Source organism: Poeciliopsis prolifica, unplaced genomic scaffold, assembly GCF_027474105.1.
Source record: "Poeciliopsis prolifica strain line A6 unplaced genomic scaffold, Auburn_PproV2 SCAFFOLD040, whole genome shotgun sequence".
Lineage (NCBI taxonomy): Eukaryota > Metazoa > Chordata > Actinopteri > Cyprinodontiformes > Poeciliidae > Poeciliopsis > Poeciliopsis prolifica.
In genome coordinates, this window is record NW_026562415.1 from 2,795,832 (window position 1) to 2,820,487 (window position 24,656).

The 24,656-nt window shown below is 38.5% G+C and overlaps 1 protein-coding gene across 1 annotated transcript; it reads right to left on the reverse strand.

The window, feature by feature from the left end:
• Positions 1-934: 934 nt before the first annotated feature.
• adipor2 (adiponectin receptor 2) lies at positions 935-11,563 on the reverse strand. Its single transcript, XM_055054798.1, has 8 exons — positions 11,342-11,563; positions 5,663-5,815; positions 4,612-4,644; positions 4,342-4,513; positions 3,553-3,739; positions 3,295-3,482; positions 2,996-3,189; positions 935-2,895 (listed from the first exon to the last, which is right to left on the reverse strand). The coding sequence occupies exons 2-8, from the start codon at positions 5,726-5,728 to the stop codon at positions 2,767-2,769; spliced, it is 969 nt and encodes a 322-aa protein (XP_054910773.1). The 5' UTR covers positions 5,729-5,815; positions 11,342-11,563; the 3' UTR covers positions 935-2,766.
• Positions 11,564-24,656: the final 13,093 nt, after the last annotated feature.

Here is a 24,656-nt window from a genome sequence, read left to right on the forward strand (position 1 = left end):
GCGCATGCGCGGGCCGGGGCCGCCAGTGCGCATGCGCGGGCCGGGGCCGCCAATGCGCATGCGCGGGCCCGGCCGGCCAGTGCGCATGCGCGGGCCGGGGCGGATGTGTGGTTGGTCAACTTCCGGTGGCTACAGCGTTAGCATTAAAAGGCTAGTAAAATGGCTCAGTCTCAGCGCAGTTGTTTTTGTTCAGTCCCTGGTTTTTCATGTGGGCGAAGAAAGCAGCCTTATCATGCGTTCCCGACGGACCCGGACCAACGGAGGCAGTGGATCCAAAGAGATGAAAGTCCGGACTTTTGCATAAAGACGGGGAGCATTTTCGTATGTAGCCGCCACTTCACACCGGAGGATTTTGTTAGCGGGTGTGGATCCAGCCTTAGAAGTGGAGCTGTTCCTTCCCTGTTTGCCTGGAATAACTTCACTGCACCGGCAATGAGAGAGTCTGCTTTCGAGAGGGCTAAGAAACGGCAGTTTGTCCTCTCTGCAAAATCCTTCAACTGCTTTGTTGAGCAGTTGAAGGATTTTGCAGCTAATTTTGTTGCATTAATCTGCTGATGAAGGTTGTGTTTAAATGAAGTGTCCTTCCTGGCCCCATTATGGGCCTCCACTGTTTTCCATTTTTAACCAAGAGGGTCGCTCTCCCTTTCCGCATACTCGTGGTTACTAATGTGCCACCAGTATTCGCGTAAAAAGCAACATTTTATAAACTATACTTTTTTTTCTGAAATAAAATGTAGATTGAGTGACTGGTCAGACGGACGGATCAACAAAACACCAGATGAAATATTTATGCAATGAATCATAACATCTGGAAAAAAAACAACTAATTTTCATACTCTATTTCCTTCCTTCATACTTCTCCGGACCTGCAAAATACATTTAGCAAACTCCATACTTTTCTCTCACAGAGTAAAAACTATTTAGACAAACAGAGTCCAAAAATTCTTTTTATTAGAACAATACAGCAGATATAAAGGTCTATTGCAAATCAAACACTCCCATCGGAACAGACAATATGCTCTCAGCAAGAGAAATAAATTAAGGTTGATAAAACAAATAGAAAATGAGAAGAAAAAAAAACAATAGAACAAAGCAAAATCTTTTTTCTTCTTTTATAAAATATAGGATGCAAAGAGAAAGCAGATCACTCAACTTGCTGATTAAGAACTTGCAAACCTAGATTTCAAACAATAATTCAGGAAAAAAAAGCCCCAAAAGATTCTTTTGATTATGCAAATGTAAAAATTTGGTATTACCTGAAAACTTGAATTGAAAAAGTTCACCTTTTATCAATCACCAAGTGTCGTCTCAACGTCTGAGACGAACCATGAGCCCTTAAAAAAAAGCAGGAACTTTTTAAAAGATAACGTCAGATTAAACGTGACTGTTTATAAGTGACTTTACCTTTGGTCACCAAGTGTTTATTACGATCGAACAAAGAAAATAAATAACCTTAAATTAAAGCCTGCGTTGAAGCGGATACGTAAAACGCACAAGAAAAAAAAACAATTCTAAATGAAAAAACATTTTCAAGAAGAAATGATCCTCATCCTTACTGAGAGCAACTCAGGATGAGGATTAAAACAAACTGCATCTGTATTTAAGGAGACTGCAGTTTGATCAATTATAAAAAATAAAAAAAATAGATATGATCGAGGCCTTGCTTATAAAAATATCCTGGGTAGGCGTAATATGTTTTAATAAATCATTTAGAGGAGGGTGTAGAAAAAATATTTTTTATATGGGTAGAACAGAAATAAGATTTACATTTATATAGATAATTTAACTGTATAAGGACGAATTAAAGCCGCTACATATAAAGATCGTTTTTTGTTATGTTTGTATTTCTGTTTCAAGATTTTGGATCAGTACTCAAGGCTCGGACAGAAACTCAGTGGCCTTCTTGTCAATGTTTGTCCAACCAGAGATGTGACCCCTAAACAACTGTGACAAAATATCAATTGCTAATATTTCGTCAATTTTCCTGCAAATCTCAATTACTTAAAAACAATCTAAAGCTGTGAGAAAGAAAGCCCACCACCACCATATTTATTTCCCTGCCACCGTACGGGTGGACACCGCTACCCCGCTTTAATTATCATGTGACATATTGATTTATTCATATTTTATAACATGTTTTTTTGTACTTTTTTAAAATAAATTTCATACAAATCTATAACCAAACGTTTAGAAATCTTATTTACATTTTTCTTTTTTTAATTAAAAGAGACTATGAGCCTTTTGTCCCATCCATCTTAACTTACAAAGCTTAATAAAGGAAGAACTCTGAAGGCCTTTTTCACTCAAATGTTTTCAAACCTCATCAGAAAGTGACTCAGAAAAAACAGCATTCACCAATGGAGAGGGGGGAAAAAAAACACCACTCAAAATGCTTGTGAAGTTGGTTCATTAATCCAAGAATCAGATCAATGCAAAACACAAAGACGACTTTTAAACCTCCCGTTCCGTCCCAACCTGCTAAACGCGACAGGCTGCAGGCTGTAGAAGAAATGTTTGAGCCAGAGAAACAGCCAGAAGTGGTTGGTGTGGAAAAACTGAGACAAAATGAGAGCAAACCCATTTTTTGTCTTTCGGATTAACAGCGCCCCCTGGGGGGGGCAAGCCACTGTGGTCTTCGGTCGCAGCGACGAGATCTGTGTACGGTTCTGTCTGAAGAGTGAGTGAGGGTCTGTGCATATTATATGAGCCAGTGCCGTCTCATATACTGTCAGTGAATGAGTGAGTCAGAGTGTGTTTATGTGTGTGTTAAAGCATGCCGTCCTCAGTGCAGCCGCCCCCTGCGGTATACCGAAACTCCTGCAAGTTGGAGACGCCATGAAAATGGACGAAAGCCCCGGCGACGACCAGGATGTGGAACAGCTGGTGGGAGTGGAACTGTGGCAAAAAGAGAAATACACACAGCAGCAATGAGTGGGGAGACGTACTGAAACTCTAGCCACAACATACTTGTCACACGTGTTTGTTTGACACTCACCCAGATGTCACACTTGCCAGGGAAGAACCTTTCTGGGATGCGAGCGGCGTACAAACAGGCGCCGGTGATGTAGAGCATCGCCATGAGAAACAGCCACCCCATCTGACCGATGGTGGTGGCTTTGATCAGACCCTCGCTGATGACAAAGTGAAGGGTGGGAACCACGCCGCTCAGACCCAAACCTACAAACACTCCTAGGAACAGACAGGAGAATTCAGAGGGAAACACGAAACAGCATGTGAGCGCTGGCAGCTGTCGCTTATAAAGTTATGAAATGCTAAAGTGAAGCTTGAGCTTACCTGCTCTGACAGCTCTGTACTGTGGAGTCGCGAAAAAGTCACATTGTGAAACTATGATGGCAGCCAGACCCAGGACACACACAATTATCAGGTAGATGAAGCAGGGCTGAGGCGAGCAGTAGAAAGAATAGTACAACCAGGGGACGAAGGAGCCCATGATCAGGAAGGCAATCCCACTGTAGTCTAACCTGAACATAACATAAGGCAGTTAGTTAAGAGTCTTTTACTTTCACTGTGAGTAAGAGTTGTGTGTCTTACTTGGAAAAGATTCTGGACACGCCCTCCGAGTGACAGTAGACTGTGTGGAAGAGCCAGGAGAAGGAGAGGCAGAGGATGGCTCCGAGGAAAAACATCCCAATTACTACCTTCTCTTGGAGCGGAGCCACAAAAGACATGTTGGGTCTGAACATGTACATGAGACCCAGGCAGAGGAAGAACAAACAGCCTGCAGGAGAGAGGAACAGTAAGAGTGAGAATAAGAGGAGAGAGTCATAATAAAAGGCAGAACATTCAGAAATAGATTATGGTTTGCAGTTTTTTTGTTTGTTTGTTTTTGTGTTACAATGAATGTATTTGGCTGTAAATATCCTTAACTGTAGCTCAATTGTCGGTCTGGGGCTCCCCTGATGTAGATGATTTATCACACCACTAGATGGCAGAAGAGAGCTCCTAAAAAATAGTTTTGCAACCTTGGCATAAAATGAAGGAGTTCAGCCAAAAGGCGTGCTGAAAAGAGCAACTTCTCTCCGTTAGTAGATTAAATGTTCAACTCAGTCTGAGTCCTTGGCATTCAATCAAACATACTTTCAACAGTTCTTATGTAAGAAATTGAAACTGCTTCTTAAGGGTTTTAAACAGTAATTCTGTTAGCTAACAGATTACAGAACAATCTGGCTAAATATGAAGATTAAAGGATAAACAGAGAGAAAGTTTCTATTTATGCTTTGTGCTGTAAGAGCATTGTTCTTTAAAGTTTTGTTTTCTTGAAACAAAACATTTATGTTCGGATCACGGATTGAGGTTGGGATGAGAGTGTGAGCTGCGTACCGAGCAGGTGTGTCCAGATGTTCCCCGTCTCTGTGTGGATTCTGAAGATGCTCTTGAAGCAGGCGCGAAATGAAGGCATCGGTGGTCTGTGGCCGTGAAGCAGGAAGTCGTTGTCTTTCAGCCAATCCGGGAGCACGTCGTGAGGGATGACGCGCCACCGACCCTCCCACATCTGTTTGGTAAATAAAACAGAAGGCACCTTGAATCATTTTTTGCCCAAAGACACCAAGAGCCAGTAAAAAGTATACGATACGAAAGCCTTTAACTAACCACAGGATCTTCTTTATCAGAAGCAGTTGGTTGCTTAATAAATGGCAGAAATTAGGAACATGTTTTTGTGGCACTGGCTCCAGCACAGGAAATTACAGCTGGTTGTAATATTTACAGAGTGTCCAGCGAAGAGTTCAACATCACATTATCAGATTCTGTCTGGCCTGATGTAAATAAATTAAGTGAAGCCTGATATAGTAAACATGACAGACAGGGAGAGGAGAAGCGTCTGAAAGATTAATTGCAGTCATTTACAAACTCCTGGCAGTGATTTTAGAAGACAGAGTGTAAAAATCTACACCCTCCATCAACATAATCTAATCTATCAATGGTAGGGACCAGTTTATACCTGTTTATGACCTTAGTGTATGCTTGCCTTATTACTTTCCAAACTATTGCAATGCACACACACACAAAGTATGAGTTTAAATTGGTTGTTAACTTATTCAGTGTTACATTTTTGACAGCTGATGTCAATTCTATTTTCAAAGCCGTCCAAATAATTAAGAGGTCCAGTCAGGTGTGCTACTAATGGTCAGGATGACAGCTGGTTCTGAGCAGCATAACGAAGCAGAACTGCAGGCCTCTGCTGTGCACATTTAAGGGGAATCAAGCACACAAAGTGCTACTGACAAGGTTAATACTGGCACTGCAGCCAACTATCTGCAAACCAGGGTACTCAATACGAATCCAAAACCAAATCATCTATAATAGCAGGTAGAGTTTGTTTTTACAACCCATTAATACAAAAACTACGATTAATGACTGTATAGGTTTATGCATTTTCAGTTTTGGCCCATGTCCAAATAAGGCTTGTTAGAGTCCGTATTTACAACTTGGACACCGTGGCTGTAGTTTACTTTAGGGCGCAAGCCTGTCATATTTTTTATGGTTTTATTAGTAGTTGTTTTTCTTTTTACTGTGTGGATTTATTGAACGTCTCAGGAAAACAAACACCCAGGTGGAGCTTAGTGAGAAATATGAGCTAAAGTACAGTCTAAACATGTGAACGCTAAAAGAATTAAAGGTGTAAAAAAAAAAGTATTTTTACCTTATGTACAAACTCCTCCATCCGTTCCATGGCGTGGTGAGCTTGTAGCAACGGAGTTCTCGCCATAAAGCCTTCGTCGCTGCTTCTCTCATCCTCGTTCTGTTCCTTCTCCTCTCCTCCTCTGTCATCTTCTTCATGACACTCGGAATCAGACTGAAAAAGGGCAGACAGACATTAGGCTGGATTCACACCAAAACTTTCGGAGCTTAAAGACATTTTCTTGAAAGATAGATCATGAGAGAATGTTTGCCAAAGTGCCAAATATTCACATTAATGAACGTCACAAGGGAAAGCAAACCAGGAGAATTGGTGAAGTTTGCCTCGACTATAAACCTTTTGGACTTGTTATCCCTTCCCTGAAAAGCTTTGGACTATTTTGAGTAACAAAATAAAGAAATTTAAAGGAACAGAAATAAAATGGGAAGGTACACAGTTCAGTAAGATTTTTAAACTGCTTGAACGAAATCCTACAGCATTTGCGACCACTTCTGAACCTTTTAAAAACACACATTTTATTTTGTAATACCATTGAAATCACTGCATATGTCTGGATTGGAAGAGTAGGACCAAAGTTGATCAATTATCTAACCAAATAAAAATTAAACTTTTTATTTTAGCCTCATTTTTGAAATATCCACATTTGAAGAAATTTGGATCCCAATTATACAGCATCATATAAAATATCCAGGTTTTTACTTTGGAGTGTAAACGCAAACCTTTTTAAAAGAATGACTGTTTTGTGCATATATGTGCATATATGTTAGAGATTTGAAACCTATTCCAGAAATAATCCAAAAATGCTTTGGATTAATAAATAACCGACCAACAAGGACATTTTAGTGACACAACTGATTTGGCTAAATAAAGCAGATGCAGCCACCGCCTGCCAATCACAAGCAGGAAGCTCAACAGTCAAAAAGTGTGAATTCAGTCTAACAACTCGAGACACAGCTGGGCAGCCATGGCCGCCTGGTGATAAATGTGCAGTCATTAATCAGAACTGGTGTACAAACAAACAACAGACGTAACACACACACACACACACTGAAGCTGTGATGCTCCAACAAAAACGCGAAAAAACAAAAAAGAAATCAGGTGGAAAACCACGATAAGCACAGCCGTGGAAACAGCTGAAATTATCCAAACCTCCATTGTAAACATAGTACTTTATTGTTAACGTAGATAACAGAAAAAAAATGCTCCTTTTGTTGTAGTTTTAAAGGAGGAAAGAAAGTGAGGAAATTCAACGAGACATAGAAATAAAAAATGAGAATGCAGTCTGATGCAAAACCAATTAAAAAAAAAGAAAAGAAAAGACCACAAATTCCAGTTCCTGTCTGCTCTTAAAATAATGCCCCTTCTGATGAAAAGTATCTTTTGGTTTATGTGGTTTATGGGCTGCTTTGCATCTACTGATTTTAAGTTTGTATACGTATCAGAGCTGCATTAGGACTTATTTCAGTCAGCTGCACAGAGCACACAGAGATAACACTCACTGGAAAAGATGCTAACGACAGCTCATAAAGTCAACTTGCAAACATTGTCTTTGCTTTACATCATACAATCAAAACTAGCTAAAATTGGTATCAGCAGATCAAAGATCATCCTCAATTTTCTAATTAGCAAATCTCAAATAAGATTAAATATGAGGGGAAAAAAAAAAAAATTAAACGTGAAACCCCAAAATCAGGTTTCTTGTTTTGGTCACAGCTGTTTCGGTAGATTTTTAGTTGGAGCTGGAGGTACTAAAACTGGTTAACAGGCCACAACACACAAACTGAAACCACTTATTTCCTGATGAACGTTTCAGGTGTCCTCACTGAAAGCCCTAGTCGCGTGGTTTGGTGGCAGATGACAAAAGACGGCTGAGTTAATCATCAGAAAACATTCAAAGCCTGAAACAACCCATGTTCTTGGACATTTTTATGTTTCTCACATTAAATCCCCTCAGAGATCAGCACATGCAACATGTGACCTTACCTCAGCTATTCAGCCTCCGACTGGCCAGAAGGGTAAAGGCTCTGAGGTCAAATTTCACTCCGTATAAAAGTGTCTGGATGTCAGGCCAACGAAATGAACCGTCCCCTCTTGGAGGCGCCCAGGTTGGATGCTCATCTAACACACCCAGTTATTTATTCCCTGCATCACGGTTGTAGTCATACTTCAGCAGAAAGTCTTTCCAGTTGTTCTCAGAACTGATTTCAAAGAAACTGCACATGAGACTCCTCGGGGAAGCTTCTCTGAAAAGCCATCGATGTGTTTGCATAGCTCATCACACCCAAACTGGAATCCAGATCCGCAAAACAAAATAGCTTTCCTAATCACTTCCTGGAAAAATGTAAGTGTAAATAACTTTTTTTTCTTTCTTTCAGTCCAGCACAAGGAAGATTTATTTTTCTACTTTCACTAAAATAAACATGAAAACCAAGCTCAACTTCATGTTTAACTTTTCTGACAACATCTTTATAAATCCACCCCCCGACCCCGATTAATTTTGTCTACTTAAGCAATGTGGGGTGTGTGTACACAAATGCTCACACTACGTCTGATAAAGAAGGTTGGAGGCCTTATCAGTGAAATGCAGACACATCCTGAGCTGAGTTACAAAACATGATCATTAGAATTATATATATATATATATATAGACACACACCTTTACATGCAATACTAAAATCAAATGCAAAAACAACAATCAACACATTTTTAAGATCAGATACTTACTTTATCTCAATTATTTACAATGATTTTCTTAATTTTGGACAATATAACTACATTTGCAAGGATAAAGAATTTTTTTTTCTGCCTTCCCCACATATCTTGATTGATAAGGAAGAAAAAAGGGTTTGAGAGCTCTTTCGACCCAGAAGTAAATCAGAACGTTTTCTTTTGATTCCCAGAAGGCCAGACTTCTTCTCTGTCACAGAGAGCATATATCCTACTCCCCTCAGGCTCATTACCTCCATGTTGATCTTTCTGGTCAATTTCACCTGACTAATGACTGGTTTTCTGCAAACACACCCGTCACACGGTATCTTCTGCTTGATGGCGTTTAATAAAGAGTCAGCAGGAGCTGAGGTCAGTGTAAAAACAGAGAAGGAGCAGAAATCTTAGATGAAACTCTGGAAAGTCTGAGAGTAGAACGTGCCAGAGAGGGAAGAGCTCACCTCTGCACACATTAACCCTCAGAGCAGGGCAGTTATTCAACATGTGACTCACACATGTTCACTGCCGTCTTGGGACTGAAGGAAAAGACACCGTGACCCTCAGTAGCAGCCTGTTCTGAAGACAGGACACTGTGCTTCCTGTTCTGACCAGGTGGAGAACGTGAACGCTCTACAGGCACAGCAACAGAGACCCTTAAAAGAAAGAGTGCTTAAATCTGCCACTTAAAGTTTTTGTATTCCTGCACTCAACAAATGAACAACAGGCGGTTCGATTGGGATTACGCCAGTGAATGGCATAATCGTCCACTGTTGCATCATAAAGTTTCAGCTAATTTCACTTCCCCAGCAGCTCACACGATTTTTTAAATAGTCTTAATAGGACAGTTCTCTACAGAATTTGAAGCAGGTGAAGCGAAACTATTCCCCTTGAGGAGTTTTCAGAGAGAACATGTTTACAGACAACGGTTGTTTTACCTTATATGCAAAATGTATATTTTGTTGTACAGCTTTGTGTTAATTACTGCTCTGTGTGTGTTCTTTCATTTTTTGATTAAACTGAGTTTGTGTAATCCAGGCAACAATTAATTGATTCCTAAACTAGTTGACGATTATTTCAATAATCATCACGATCAGCACATGCAACATGTGACCTAACCTCTGGGTAATAGAGCTGATTATTTGTTTCAGCTCTATTAGCCAGAAAATTTAACAAACTTTATATAAGTAAGAATTAAAGTCTGCTTGTCTTCCAGAGATGAAATTAAAAGTTGCAAAACTGAATCTGAGTGCAGTTCAGATTTTTATGAAGTTAGTTTTCTAACTGTGCATTATAATCTCTACTTGTTTGCTTTATTGGAACCCATCAAATTGCTTTAGAAAACATGTCCATACTAATTCACTTCTGTCATAAAACATTACATTAAAACAAGAAAAGCCTCAATCGAGCAAGTGCAGCTGAAGACAGAAGTGTACCAGATAAAATCTGGTGGTAAACAGGATGTGGGATACCAGCCTGAAAGCTTCCCCACACACACGCACACACACACACACATATACACACACACCAACAGACAGCAAGCCGTGAACGAGTGAAACGAAGCCTTGTTTGGGGAATGGGAGGGTTGGAAACCAGGCCTTGTGGTGACCGAGGCAGGTGTCTTCTGATGCCATCTCAGGTTTACGTGTTGTGTTACAGCAAGTAAAAAAAAAAAAGGTTGAACCCCAACACACACAGCAAAAAAAAAAAAAAAAAAAAGATTGTGTTTCAGGCGGCTCTTTCCTGCTGAAGAATAGAATTGACCTCTTACTCACAGCAACTGAAAATGAACAAAGTGTTGTCTCGGTGCATCTGGTGCATAGTCAGATTTGTTTGCTCTCTTTCCAGTAAGGCTGCCATTATACATATAACAACAGATTTCTTTATAGTTCTGTTGTAAAATAACAACACATCGCCATTAACTTAGAAAAGACATGACTGATGAGGCAGAGCCAGCTTCATCAAAATGCAGCTCTAATTGCTACAGCACGGTGTGAGTCATCAGAGCCTGCAGAGCCTTGAAAGTGGTGTGGTTATCAATAAGTGGAGGTGGATGTTGGGAACCCTGGACAAAGAGGCTCGTGACCAAGGCACGCACAGTCAAACGTCAAGCTGCTGCTTGTACATCTGACTTAAGAATCCATTATATTGCAGCAAACTGAAAAAGAAAATATCTAGAGTCAATTCCTTTCCTTTGTTTGTCTTGAAAGAAGATTGATTTCACTTCTGGGTTTCTCGAGGACGTATTTTTGACCATATTTCTTTTGACAAGGCTTATTTTTTGAATGTCAGCATGCTACTCAAGGCTTTTCACAAACTTTAAACACACCCTACTCATAAAATTATTTGTATTTCCCCCCCACCATCAACAGGTCAAATCAAAACCACACTGAGCTGAAAATGAGCAGAAATGAAAAAGTAAATAGAAAAAAAATTGTACATCTTCAAAAAGCTTTGAGCACTACTTCTCAAGATAACGTCAGGAAGTAAAATCTGTCCCTTTTTATTTTTTAAGTTTATATTTCCCCAGAGAACTGATAAGAGTTCTGTGATGTGAACTCTGCTGTAGTTCTTTAGGCTTAAGAGTAGCTCAATAGTACTTTAAAGGAGACTCTAAACTTTTCCAATTCAACTTCAAACATCAAGTTTGAAATTGCTCTTTAGAGAATTTTACTGAGTTTGAAACATAATCTGCTTATCACTTTGCATGTTGTTCACAAAGATTTCAAATGTCCTTTCTTTCTTTTTTTCTTATTCCAGGGAGAAAAGGCAGTGATGTATCATTTGGTTTTCAAACGGCCGAACAGGTCAGCTTCACGCCCTCAACTTCTTAATGACTCCTCTTACATTATTAACGTTAGGATGGCAGTTTTGGTTTTGTTTTACAGTGTGACCCAGTAAAGCCCCACCATGCCACATGCCTCTGAACAAAGCCCCAAAAGTGCTGACAGCAGGCAGGTGTGTGTGTCCTGTACTCACGCCATGGTGTGAGGGGCACTCTGCGGTGCTGAGGTGACTGGTTGAAGAGCCTGAGGTGTTGGGATTGGCAGGTGAGCAATTTGTGGTGTTTTCTGTGAGGTTAGAGTTTCTGTGCCGCAGCACGAAGGCCGGGCCCTCAGCCGGCCCTTCGGCCCTGACCGTCTCTTCTTCGTCCAGCTTGAGAGGCTGGACTGCCTTCGTTATTTGAAAGCAAGAAGGACCTCAGCTGGAGATGGACAGAAGACTGAGGGGTGCAGCCACCAACCGAAAAAACAATCTGAAACGATTAGAGTGGGAAGTTCAAATAAAAGTCATGCAGGCAGGTTAAAACTCAAACTTCAATGTATTTTATTCAGAATTCAGGTGCATTTAAGTGAAATGGAAGGAAAATATATATAAATCAAGCCACTTGTCGCTATTGTTACAACTGTAAATCTTTTGTGGTATGTGTCTACCAGCTTTTCACATGTGGAAACAGAAAGTTTTACTCGTTCTTCGCAGAAAGAACTCAACCTCTCCACAACTTCCCAACCTCATCCTTACAAGAAATGTATAAAAGCTTCCCCTCTGCATCATGCTGCCACTGCCTTGTTTTACCACAGAGTCTTACAAAAGTTTTTGCTGTCCCCAGACGTGGCTCACATTGACTCAATGAGTTGATTTCTGCAGCAACTGGTTGCACTTGGATTTATTTAGCTGAATTAATTCATTTGATAATTTAATTTCCCTTTGGAAAAAATAAAATATAATTGAATTGAGCTTCTTGCAAAATGTATGAATATTAAATACCTGGGTTGTAGCTGAACTTGAACTTGAAGATGGGTTTGAGTCGAGGCTTTATGGGACTGAGCTGGAGAGGAACTGCAGTCCAGAGAGAAACTGAAGGAAAGGAAAAAATAATGACTGATGTTAGTTACTGCAAAAAACACAACAGATCAAAAGAAAAACAACAATATAACAGCAACGTAAAAATGTAAAGATAACTCAAACACGACAGACTAAAAACAGTTAGCTGAATGAAACATTCAACACTTTTAACCAGCCCCAAACTTTAAATAAAAGATGTCAAGTAACTGAAGTCAGCCTCCAAAATATCCCTCAGTGTCTTGTCTGAATCACTTCATTATGCCATCCACCCTAAATGCTGCATTTAACAAGAGTTGCAAACAATAAGAAGCTGCCAACTTGCTGTCATGGTGAGTTGCTTCGCAACGAGAGGTGTCAAGGACAGCAACAAGACATTCGCATACAGGAAGCTGATGTATTCCCCGATGGCAAATTATTTTGCACTGTGGCTTTTCTCTTAAACAGAAAAGCCACAGTGCAACTCTGTTAAGAACCAGAGTTAAAAAGTGAGCCCATCTTTAAATAGATTAAAGAAGCTCCGGATGGAAACAGCTGCATTAAACTTGTAAACAATTCTACAAAAAAGTACATGCTGATATTTTAACTGCAGGTTTCCAAAAAGGACGGCCAAAGCTTTAACAATTTGGAAATAATCAGGAATGCAGCTACAGACTCATTTCCACATTCTGCTGCTTGGCATATGTGTACCTCCCATCTTTCACCAGGCTCCAGTGAGGCCAAATCAATGTAAATATGTCCCAAAGGTTAGCATAGGGCTGCTTCATTTGAACTCTCACCTGGCGAGGTGAGAGTTTAAATGCCTCATTTAAACTCTCACACACACATTCATTAAAGCTCATTGCTCTCAGTGGGAAAAATAACCCTTCAGGTAAACATGACAGTTTCTTCAACACATTTTGAAAGAGAATTAAAGGCAATAGAAGAAAGAAACAAATACTAGTACTAACATGTTTCACACGTGAACCTTAAGAAAGCGATGTTATTCACTCAGACCCGTTTTTCACTCAGTGATGTCTTATCGATTTCTATTTCTGCAGCCCAACTATTATCAAAAATAACCGTAGCACTTTTCTCTGGTAGCCACTGCTACATTTCCTGTTAAGTTGGAAAGTTTGCTTTCTCAGCTACTTTTGATGTAATTTTTTTTTTTCAGCTGTAGTTTAGCTCCCAAGAGGATAGACTCATGTGATCGCAGAGCGAGCACAAACCGTCCTTTTGACAATTTGAAATGGTCCAGAAAGCAAAACAAAAAGGAAAACTTAAAGAGGCATATTTATCCACCACTAAACGGACATTGTTCACTTTTCTTTGTTCGAGAAGTTTGATATTGCAAGAAAAAACGAAGAATGGAATGTTTTTCCATTCTACGTTGTTTAGTATCCGGAGGACTCAAAGACTTGCAAACAATCATTGGCACTACTTGTGAAAATAACAGCATCAAAACAAACAGAACAGTACAGACTGGCCCGGCCCCAAATTAAGATAAAAAGGCTCATTTGATGGAAGCAAAGATATGGAAAGAACACAAAGCCAGAGCTGCTTCACACACCCAATCCATGACATGCTTACAAGGATCTGAACCGACCAACTCCCAAGTTGCTTTAGGCCCTACAACAGCTGACACATTATGTCTGTCCACAACAGGAAGCAGAATGAGTCACCGGACTGTTCCATGCAGGGTAACAATGATCACATTGCTCCCAGATGGGCAACTGGTATCATGCGAGCTTCACTTTTACACTGAAAAAACCACCGGTGAAGAATCGGTTTCATTTCTACGTAAAAGTCTTCCAAAATATGCAAATTTTCCTGTTTCAAATATAGCTATAAAAAAGTATTAATCTCACGCCGAGTCGTCATTATCATCGAGTGGCATTTTTCCATAGATGATTTTACCCCTAAGTGTAATACCTACGAAACAGGCTTAGGTACCATGATGAAAGCTATTGTAATGTTGCAGATTAATGAGATTACAGCCAAATAAATCGAAATAAAAAGCTTAATACAAAGGAAACCAGGGTCATGAATCAGTCAGGTATTTGTGTGCAAAGCATTTTTGACTTTGTTCTTTCAGTCTATTCTTAGCGTGGCGTCCCAAATCTCATTTTATCGGCTCTGGACGTTGCTGCTTCTTTTTGTCTGACAAATTCAAAGCTTTATGCAGCTATCCAGAGTTAGAAGAGGAGTCAGGAGCACCACGCCTTTTTTAATTGTATTATTTTTTTAAACAATTTGAAAGCAGTCATGTGAGCGGTACTCACATGCAATGTGGGATGTCAATGCTTTTCTCCCTTACTTTAAAATGTGGCTCTTTTGATTCTGAAAAATGTCAGTCTTGATTAGTTTGAAATGAGTACCAACTTATTTTGGTACTCATAAGTCGTATATAGAGAAGCAGAGCAACTGAGGCCACAAGTAAGTAATGTGAGGCCAGTTACTGGTGTAGAGTAGCAAGAATAAATCAATCACTGTATCCAGCACTGTAACTTCGCAGAACTCAAATGAAGAACTGCTGAAAACCAAATAAAAGGATCAATACAAAATGATTTGCACTGTTATTTTTACAAGTGGTGGAGAGATCCTAGCTGAAGAAAAAGTAATATGAAATAGTGGAAATGAGATATCACAATCCAGAACAACACCTTGATGTCCAGAGCAGCGGTGTGCTCTCGAACTATTTTTTTTTCTTTCTATGGACTGCAACCGTTAGTTACTGACAAATACTAATTACTTGGAAACGCCGCTCAACAGAAAGCATCGCAAGTCACCGCAAGCCTTGTGACAAAGGTTTGAACAAACTAAAGAACTTAAAAAAAAGAGGAACTTCAGCAAACTAAAGTAGGTCAAATATTTGCTTGTGCATAAAAATACTTATATTTATATTTACATAACAAGAAACCGGTTTTTCAATCCCAACTCCACTTTTAACTGCGCTTCAGGCCTGCATGCCTATGTGGTGTCCTGTAATGACACACTAAAATGTGGGTCAGAAGCAGTTTAAAAGCAAGTACTGTTTTCTTTACTCTCACTCTAAGGAAGTAAATATAGGACAAAGGTCAAGCTGTAAAACAGCAGCACTGCAGAGTCAGGTCTATGTACGGCAGGCTAACATGTCATTCTACCACTGATTACTATAACATCTTATCTAGAGGTCAACAGCAAAGTCATCTTTCCTCCTCCCATTTCATTTAGGAATCTGATCGTCAGTTTTAAATTTGCATATTTAAGTAATTTTATGTGAAGACATTTGACAGAGAAAACATGAACGGGTTTATCAGTCGTCTCCATTAGACTCACTTCAACCTATTGCTGTTTTATTTCAAAGAAAGTATGAAATCTCTGACCATGGGTTAAAACTGTGTTGGTTTAATAAAGTAAACGGTATTACACTAAAGTTTTGTTGGAATTAATAGAAATACAGTCATAAATCAACCTCTGGGGAATTTTTTTCCTGCTAAACACCACATTCCAGTGACGACAGCCAAAGTTTTTTAACTTCCTATCATTTCCTCATGTGAGGAAATGATAGGCATGCTGCTTATACAGAACCTGAGCTCCTTCTTCGTATTTGCTGCTTTACTTATGAATGTTCAAGGCTGTCCGGTGGCATGAAATTTTCCCTTCAATGTGTGCTGGCAGTATGAGTCATTTCATCAGACATTGCCTGCTGCCTGCGTGACACTTGGTACGTCATCGCTCTCTCTCTCTCCCTAACACAGACACTCACCAAAATGTGTAACACCAGATAAACACACACATGTCACAGAATTTCGCTCCCACATAAGTGCACAGCCTTTTTAATTTCTTAGTCACAACTCCTTAAAGCGATGACATAAAAGACAAGTTAGGAGACAACATTGAACGGTAGACTTTAACGGGTCACAACTGCATTCCTACTTTTGTTTCTACTCAAAATCTTACCTCAGCGTGACATTCTGTTTTGCAGTTACCTGCAATACAAGTTTTACAAGCCTAACAGATGACCAAGTGGCCAAGCCGATAACACTGACTCACAAACACGTTACACAGGCTCAACTACTCAAGTCAACAAAGAGCTCCGTCTTCTGTAGCAAGCTTTCTTACAGCGTGAAGGTCAAAACTGAACGAACTTGTGAAGTAAAGGGGAAGATAAATCGCTAAGAGATGCATCGATTAGGCTTTTTCCAGGCAGATACCAGTGTCAGATTTTGTCAAATGCCATTTTTGCTGAGCAGAAAAAGAAGGACTTGTAGGATAATCCCCATTACATTTTAGAAATTGCATGCAAGACTTATTTAATTAAGGAGCATCAAAACATTTTCTGGTGGTGGACTGGAAATGGTGTTTGATGAAACATAAACGAGGGGGAAAAAACGTTCCAACTTTTCAGTATTTGACCAGCTGTTCATCGATTAGAGCTAAAGCGAGCTAATTCTGATTGATTGGTGGATACGGGTCAAAAGGGCAAAAACACTTTGACCTTTGACTGTAACATGGAGCTTGTCTCCTCATCAGTCCAACGCCATAAATATAAAAAGATAAGACTGGTGACAACCTGTTTTGGACAGTGACCTTTGGACGACATTGATAACCCCAGCCACTGTTCTGTTGCAATATCAGTTTATTAGTTTTAACTGAGACTTTTCTTCATTTCCAGGAAAAAATAAATAAAAAGACTGTGAGTTGAGCTTATTAGACATAAGTCTGTGTTGTAGGACCAAAGCAAGAATCACTCAGAGTTGGTTAAAATTCTCATCTTATGAATTTCTAACTGTCTTTAGTTAATTTGGTAAACCTCCCACTGACGCAGTGCTGCTGAATTTTCCCCACAACCTCTGCAAAGTTTGGTTGCTTCAAGATAAACAACATGAACTCACTGTCAGGTTTTCTGTTACCCGTGCAAAACTGTTTGTGGATCAGGCATAAATATGCTTCCTAGACTTAAATGCAGGTCATGGTTGTAGTGTGTTACGTTGTGCGTCCCTGTGGTTGGGGGTTTCACACAAGTATCCATTTAAATGTGGGGCAGCTCTGCAGAGAACTAAACCTGCTGTTTGAAGCCAGATGAATGGTTTGGCTGTTCAATACGACTTAGACACAGGCATTTCCACAAGGCACACTCCAACCAAACTATAATATTACCCAAAATCCAGTTTCAACCTCTGCCTCCACTAAGCTACAGCTGATCATAAATAATGAGTAGTGTAGGCTTTGAGCTAAAACCTCATTTGGGTGGGGTTCACTTTTGGGGTGCAGTAATGCGGTATGATTCAGGAGCATCGCCCAGCTTGCTTCTACATAAAAACTAACCGCTGACATCAAGAGCAAACTGACAAAGTAGGTGGCCCTTGGTGTCCTGATACAGCAGGGACATTTTGGTCCAGCTGTCAGGAGTCTTATGATTGAGACCAGAACAAAGAGCGACAGTGTGACGAGCATTTGACACAAACACACACTCGTTCTCTTAGTCGAGACACAGCACAGATATCATCAGGAACACACTTCTGATAAGCATGGTATGTTTTAACTCCCTTAAATTGTCAATGTTTACAAGTTTTAAAGTAATGACACAAATTAAAAAAATGGATATCTGGGCTGAAAACTTAAATACCAACACATGTATGTATGACTGGATTTCATGAAATGTACATTTTAATGCTGGCCCCGCGTTGATAAAATATTTTCCTCACCAAAAGACAATTAAATTAAATTATTGTAGTAGAAGAATCAGAAAGCATCTCAAGCTGGTCAAACAGCTTGAGAGTTTATGAAATAGATTATTTGAATAAAAGAAAAATTATTTCAGCATCAAAGGCTGAAATTAATTATGTTACCAAATAAAATTATGTTTTTGGGTATAAAAAAAACAAGGGTGATATTAAAAAATAATTGGTAAAAATATATAAATACATTTTACAAATATCTTCAATAGGATTCAGTCAATCCAAATAAGAACATAAGCTTAAATATAATCTTAATAAGAACATAACGGTTATTATTAAGCTCTGTGCAACTGATACATTGATTGTAATAAAAACTAGTCTTTATGCTTTATGTGGAGAAATCTTATATATAAATAGTGATCTTGTGTTTTAACATTATTTTAGGGATTGTGGAAGAAAAAAGTTTAAATTTGTGGCAATAAAAAAAAAGTCAGTATTATACCACTGCTGGATTTATGATGATTTTTGTAAATCTAAATTATTCGAAATACCCTGACTCTTTTTAGTCACCAACTGTCTGGCATGAAGCGCACACAAAGTCTGAATTACTATTCACAGCTAATTAAAAGCAGAGCTCCAAGTCTGCATGAAGCAAAGCCACTACTGACAGAGGGAGCCCAGTAGATCACAATAAGGTTGTCGGTCCTGCTGGTGAACAACCAAATGAAGTGGCTTTAAAGCACTAGGTGGTAATCCAAAAGTGGGTCAAATGAAAACAAGTGGTCTCAGAAGATAAAAAAGGAGAAACATTGAGCTATTAAAAATACATCTTCCTTTTGTGTATGCAGCGTGAAACTGACTGAAGACCACATCATTAATAACTATTCACCATTTCCAAATTTTGGGTTTTCCAAACATCCCTACAATGGTAGTTTCTTTATAGTTGTTTATTCCTTATTTGATCTTAGATTCAGAAAGAATTTGCTTAAAAATGTTACTGCAGCTTCAAAGGAATCACATTCAATCATTTACCCTTTAAAGGCATTTCATGGGTTAAGATGATTACCGAGTCCATGGATAAAGAATTTAAGTCTTGATAATCTTATTATTTACACGGCAAGTGTCTGTACATTCAGACAACGGCAGGTGTCAATGTACAGCTTTGTGTTTTCACCAAACACACTCAAGCAGATACAGAGGTCTTAGGCTGCTTTCTGGGTTGTTTGGAAAATAAATAAAAATGGATGACATAAGAGATGTGTAAAAAAAAAAAAAAAAAAAAAAACAATAAAGCAGCTCTTCTTTCGTGATCAATCACATTCACATTGATAGGTCTATTTTTCCATGAGCTATGTTTAGCTACTCTCCTGGTTGGCACACTTTCAAACACTGACATCATTACACATTAAATTCACCACAGAGGTGTACTTCATCTATGACATGTGCTCAATATCAATGTCTTGCAGGGTGGGAGTTGGAGCACACAGCAGCTTAAGCAATAGTTGCATTCTTTGGACGGAATTCAGGCCATATTTTTACTGCAGGAATCTTGCAAAACGCTGATTGTGAAAGGCACTGAAACATCAAATTATGCAGTAAATATCGGCTCTGAAATCACAAGATGAATCTGTTTGTCAGTTTAAAAATGAGCCACGTTACTGGCGTAATGAAAAACAGCTTAATAAGAACATAACGGTTATTACTAACTCAGCCTCATGATTCCACGCACTTCAGTTTCATTCTGTCACTTCGGGTTAGTTGTAAATGGAAACTTGATCGAGGAAAAGAAACTATAAAATATGAATTTCTCATATTGGTAGGTTATTGGAAGAGTTTCTATACTGCAGAAGTTTGTGTCTAAGACAACAGCCCAGACTATAAAATATTTATATAATGACTTCATGCCTGAAGAACAATGACTGAAAATTGGATGTTGCACCATAAACAGATGGAGAGAAATATCAGATATCTAAAAATGACAAGTTCTGCCTCATGCTCCTAGAGATGAATATTCAGTTGTGACTAGTTTCCTACTGGTAAATGCGCTTCTCAGTGCTAATAACTGCATGACAACTGTTTGACAACAAGCTATTTTTGGAATATTCTGGGAAAATGCTTAACATTTTCCAATGCAATATGGTAATGGTTCAACACATTAACAAATACTTACATTTTTACTGAAAAAGTTAGATACACACCCATGGGGTTGGCTACTAAAATGTAGTTTTCTGGGTAGACTGTTGGTAAAAGTGCGTAAGGGTTTTAATAAGGGTTTTAAAACATCGTACTTTGAGAACTGCACAAAATTTGCACTACACAACTCCAACAGTTTAAAGTGACTTTACTGGAATGTCAAAAAAATGCTAATGTTTACGAGACAGACAGATTCATCTCATTCCAGGTTGCAGAAAACAGGTTTGGTCTTGGTGTGGAAACTTAAGGTGTGTCACTCATTACTCCCATTGTGATTAAGCTGTATCTACAGCAGGATAAAGTATGGCCTTTCTGTTCTAAATGAACCAATAAGCTTGCACTATTGTTACACGATTTTTGTGTAAATCCCATAAAATTTGTGTTATTTTTAATCAAGAAAAGAAAACATAAAATAAAATACAGTTGTTTGCTGTTGTAAGGAGGTTATTTAATAATTTCAAATAATTCCAGAACTACAATTATTTTTATTGCGTTCCTGTTGACAACCTAGCCAGGGTTACATGCTGAAGTTTGGCCCAACAAAATGCGTGTTCAAACAAACCAAAGAAAAGCAACAGTTTGTATAAAAAAAACTAATAGTCTGTTAGGTAATATGTTTCAAAATTGAGCTTATCTGATAAGTAGTTCATGCTAAATTACCCCACAATTGGTCTAGAAATCATCTAAAAAAAATGGACTAATAAAAGGGCAAACAAGAAGAATTCATGGTAAAATTCTGTCTAACTTGATAATAATTCTAAAATACTTAGTAATGTCTCTTTAAATTCAAAAGTAATAAAAAAAGTAAATATATTAGAAAACGCAGTAAGCTTTGCACCTGGTATTTTCTTTCAAGAAACAGCTAGAAATAACGAATAAAACTTGTATTGAAAAACTGAAAACAGCAGCAACTCACCTCATGAGAAAAGCAAATTAACAGTGAGAGCTCAGAGACCCCGAGTATCAACTTAACACTGGCGAGCAAGACAAAGAAAAGACAAACTCCAGGCAGTCTGCCTTCCACTGACAGCGCCAACTTTTACCAATTTAATACAAGACGTCAACAAAATTGTGTGTCATCTAGCTAACATTACGCCAATATCAAAAGTAATCGTATTTACATCAAGAAAGGGCTAAAAAAAAAAAAAAAAAAGACACCAGACATACCGCAGCCCTTCAGCAGTCTGTGAACATGGTTTGTTTACACCGAGCTAGCGAGCTGGCTAGTTCGCTGCCACGTCTGACAAAAGCGAGAAAAGTATTTTAGACAGACTATGTTTGAGTTGACAGCTTTCCCCGTCGCACTCAATGTCTTTAAACATGCTAAATAATAGGTCCCTGTGCATAACAATGTCTCCCAAAGACAAAGAAAAGCTTTGTTTTTCGGGGCTGGCTAGCAGCTTCTAACTCCTGTTGTTTTGACAGCCAGAATTAGCTGGATAGCAAAGCTGCTATTCGGGGAGGCGCTAACGTTACATTAAGGAAAGTACGGGGTGATATTTAATAGCCTAAAACAGGACATAAAAACAGCACTGATAATCAACAGTACCAAATACGATTGGTAATAGTCACCTGCTCAGAATATCCGAGGAGAAATCAGTGCTCTGGGTGATGTTAAAAGAGTTGGCAGAGAGTTGAAGCTGCCACCCAGCTCCTCTCCAGCCTAAACGGTTACTAAGCGAGCTACCTTCCAGAGCTCACTCACTTACCGGAGGGAGGCGTTCAGCCCGTGACGCTACTCGCATGAGCACAAGACGTCCAATCAGATGGCTCTGCGAAAAGCCTGACCAATCACCGACGACCAGGAACAAGACAGGATTCTTCTATTGTAGTTTTTAACCAAAGTTGCTACTCAAACGCAAAAAAATACTATAAACAGAGAAAACCGAACAATTACTGTAAAAAGTTGAAAACAAAGGAAAAATAAAATAAACAATAAAGATGCAAATCATAAACAAACAAAACAGGAAAATAACCCTACATATGTATGATGGTAAATATGAAAAAATAAAAATAAACCAAGAGGACGCGAAAAGCTACTTTATGAAATTTTGAGCGATTAAAAGAAAATCTAGAGGTACAATTCAGTTTTTAAATTGTGTAAAACTGTTAAAAAAAGTTCTTGGGCAAGTAAAATCTTTCCAGCAATGGCAGCAGATTATAAATCTAGACCACACTTTGTAATACGACCACTCTCCAACTATCTGTTGTCCAAATTGCCTTGACAGTTTTGTTGCACATATCTGACTTAATGTACCTGTGTGCACACAGTCAACATAAATCGAGCCAATGAATGCATAACTGAATCATCTGTTGTTTCCTACCTCTGCACCGCTGATTTAAGAACTGCGTGCAGACATGTGAGTTTCATGCCAGAGCACACATAACCCCACTCCCAAATGCAATGCAATTACAGGCAGCGCTTACTCATGCAATAGGGAATGAACTATTGTGATATAAAGCTCTGGCAGCTGGGTGTATTCCCAATACGCCCTGCTTCATAAATTTTCTTTTAAATGGTTAACCGACACACCAGCTTCACCTTTAAACAAGCTTAGCAAGTATCTTTGCAAATATTTGTTTTCAAAAATACATTTAGGTTGTAGAAAATATGTTTTACAAATTGTATTCTTATTTTTCTTTTCTTAAACACATGGTGATATCTGCTGTGTGTGACTGAGCAGATACCACATTGTGTCAATGGTGGCAAAAATGGTTATCCAGTTTCAAAAATGTTTTGAAATATATTTTAGCCTATTTCATGCATTAAGACTGGCCCTAATTAGTATATTGTAAAGCTTTGACTGCAATAAAGCCAGGGTGTGGCATTACTTGAAAACTGTCTTTAGCATTAATTATGGCTAAGTTTGTCTGATAACATTTTGTTTCATGAGCTGAAATATTCAAGCAAACAAGCAAAAATAAAACAAATATCTATGGGGCAAACACCTTTTCACAGAACTGTAAGTACAGGATCTTTATCTAAATCCAGTCTAGAAGAAAAACATTTTATAATAGTGTATTTTTCCCAAAAGCATGATGTTGGTTTGGGCAACAGCTGTGCTTTAGATATTGATTTTATCTTGACCTGGGCAAACGACAAACACTTTTTCTCTCTCGAACTCTGACAAAGTCCAAGACCACGTTCACAGGACCACCACACTAATTTTATTGACAGTGAGGCTAAACTAAGATGCCTTTTGTTAATCTAGAAAACTAGGAAAATGACTCAGGCTGTAGAACATTTCTATTCTTCTTTCTGGAACTAAATCAGACAAAACCAAATTGCAATCCTTCGACTCGACATCAGAAAATTATTTCCATCCTTGTCATTTCTATGCAATTCTGTCAGATTTAATCATGTGTTCAAAATATCATTTAAAACATGATTTATCTACTTGGATGTCTTGAATTTTTCCAGGATTGTCTCGGTCCTTTACTGACGACAAAAATACGAAAAGTTTCCAAACTAAACATGAGTGGCACTGAAAACAAGAGTGTCCTTCACTGAACTTACTGTTGGCATAACCAGTTTGTTTGTGCAACCTTCATTTGTCACTGCACAACCTTTTTACTTATTTTTCTTTTTGCAAAATAAAAGTTTGAAAACCAAACATTTTCTTTCCATTTCACATTTATATTTAATGATGTTAGATAAAATCCCAATAAGGTTTCAGTTGTAATGTGACAAAAATAAGATTGAGAGTTTGTTTTATACAGACAGGGATAACTCTAAAATTGCAAAATGTATACTTTTTGTTGGATTTGGTTATTTTATGCTCTGACTAGATTTATGCAGAATAACTGGCTTTTTTTTCTCGCAGAACACACATTTAAGGAACTTTAATATAAAACGTAGATCAACTTTGGAAATAACATGTACATGACATACAATTAATGTTTTAGTTAAATTTATGCTATTTTTATCAATAGTTGCAGTCCCATTGTTCTGGTTAAGCAACTGTTTTATATGAATTTTTCTAAAATGAATAAATGAGCTCATATTAAACATCTTCTCTCCAGGGCATGGTGATGGCAGCATTATGCTATGGATAAGCTTTTTTCCAACTGGAAAAGGGAAACAAATCAGAGATGATGAGAAGAAGCAAGAATGTAGGGAATACTGGAGACAAAAATAAAAACTAAAACTTTCAAATATATGTTTTAATTTGTCTGATCAGATTTTGAGTAAATTTGAAAAAATATGAAGATCTTTCAAAGTCCAATATGGGCTTAAAATGGCAGTTGTAAACTAAGTTCACCAATCAGACCTGAATGTTTTTGGTGGGGGCAGAGAAAAGGAGAATGAAACAAACAAGATGAAAACTGTGATCCGATCCCAATGCAGCTCAAGCTAAAGGTGCAAAACCTTAAATTTTAATTCATTAACTTAAAAAGGTGAAGGTAAAAATGAAACTGGCCCAAGGGACCAGTTAGTCACAGTTTTTGTGCCAGCGCAAATCATCATGAGGAATTAATTCAGTATTATCTCTTCAGCACAGGGGCCATTACGGGGGCCAGGAAGAGTTTTCCAGGGGCAAAGACCCCCGTGGCCTAGAACCGCCCAGGCCGGTTTATGTTTTGTTGAACCGTTTCTGCATCGTCTTTCAGAC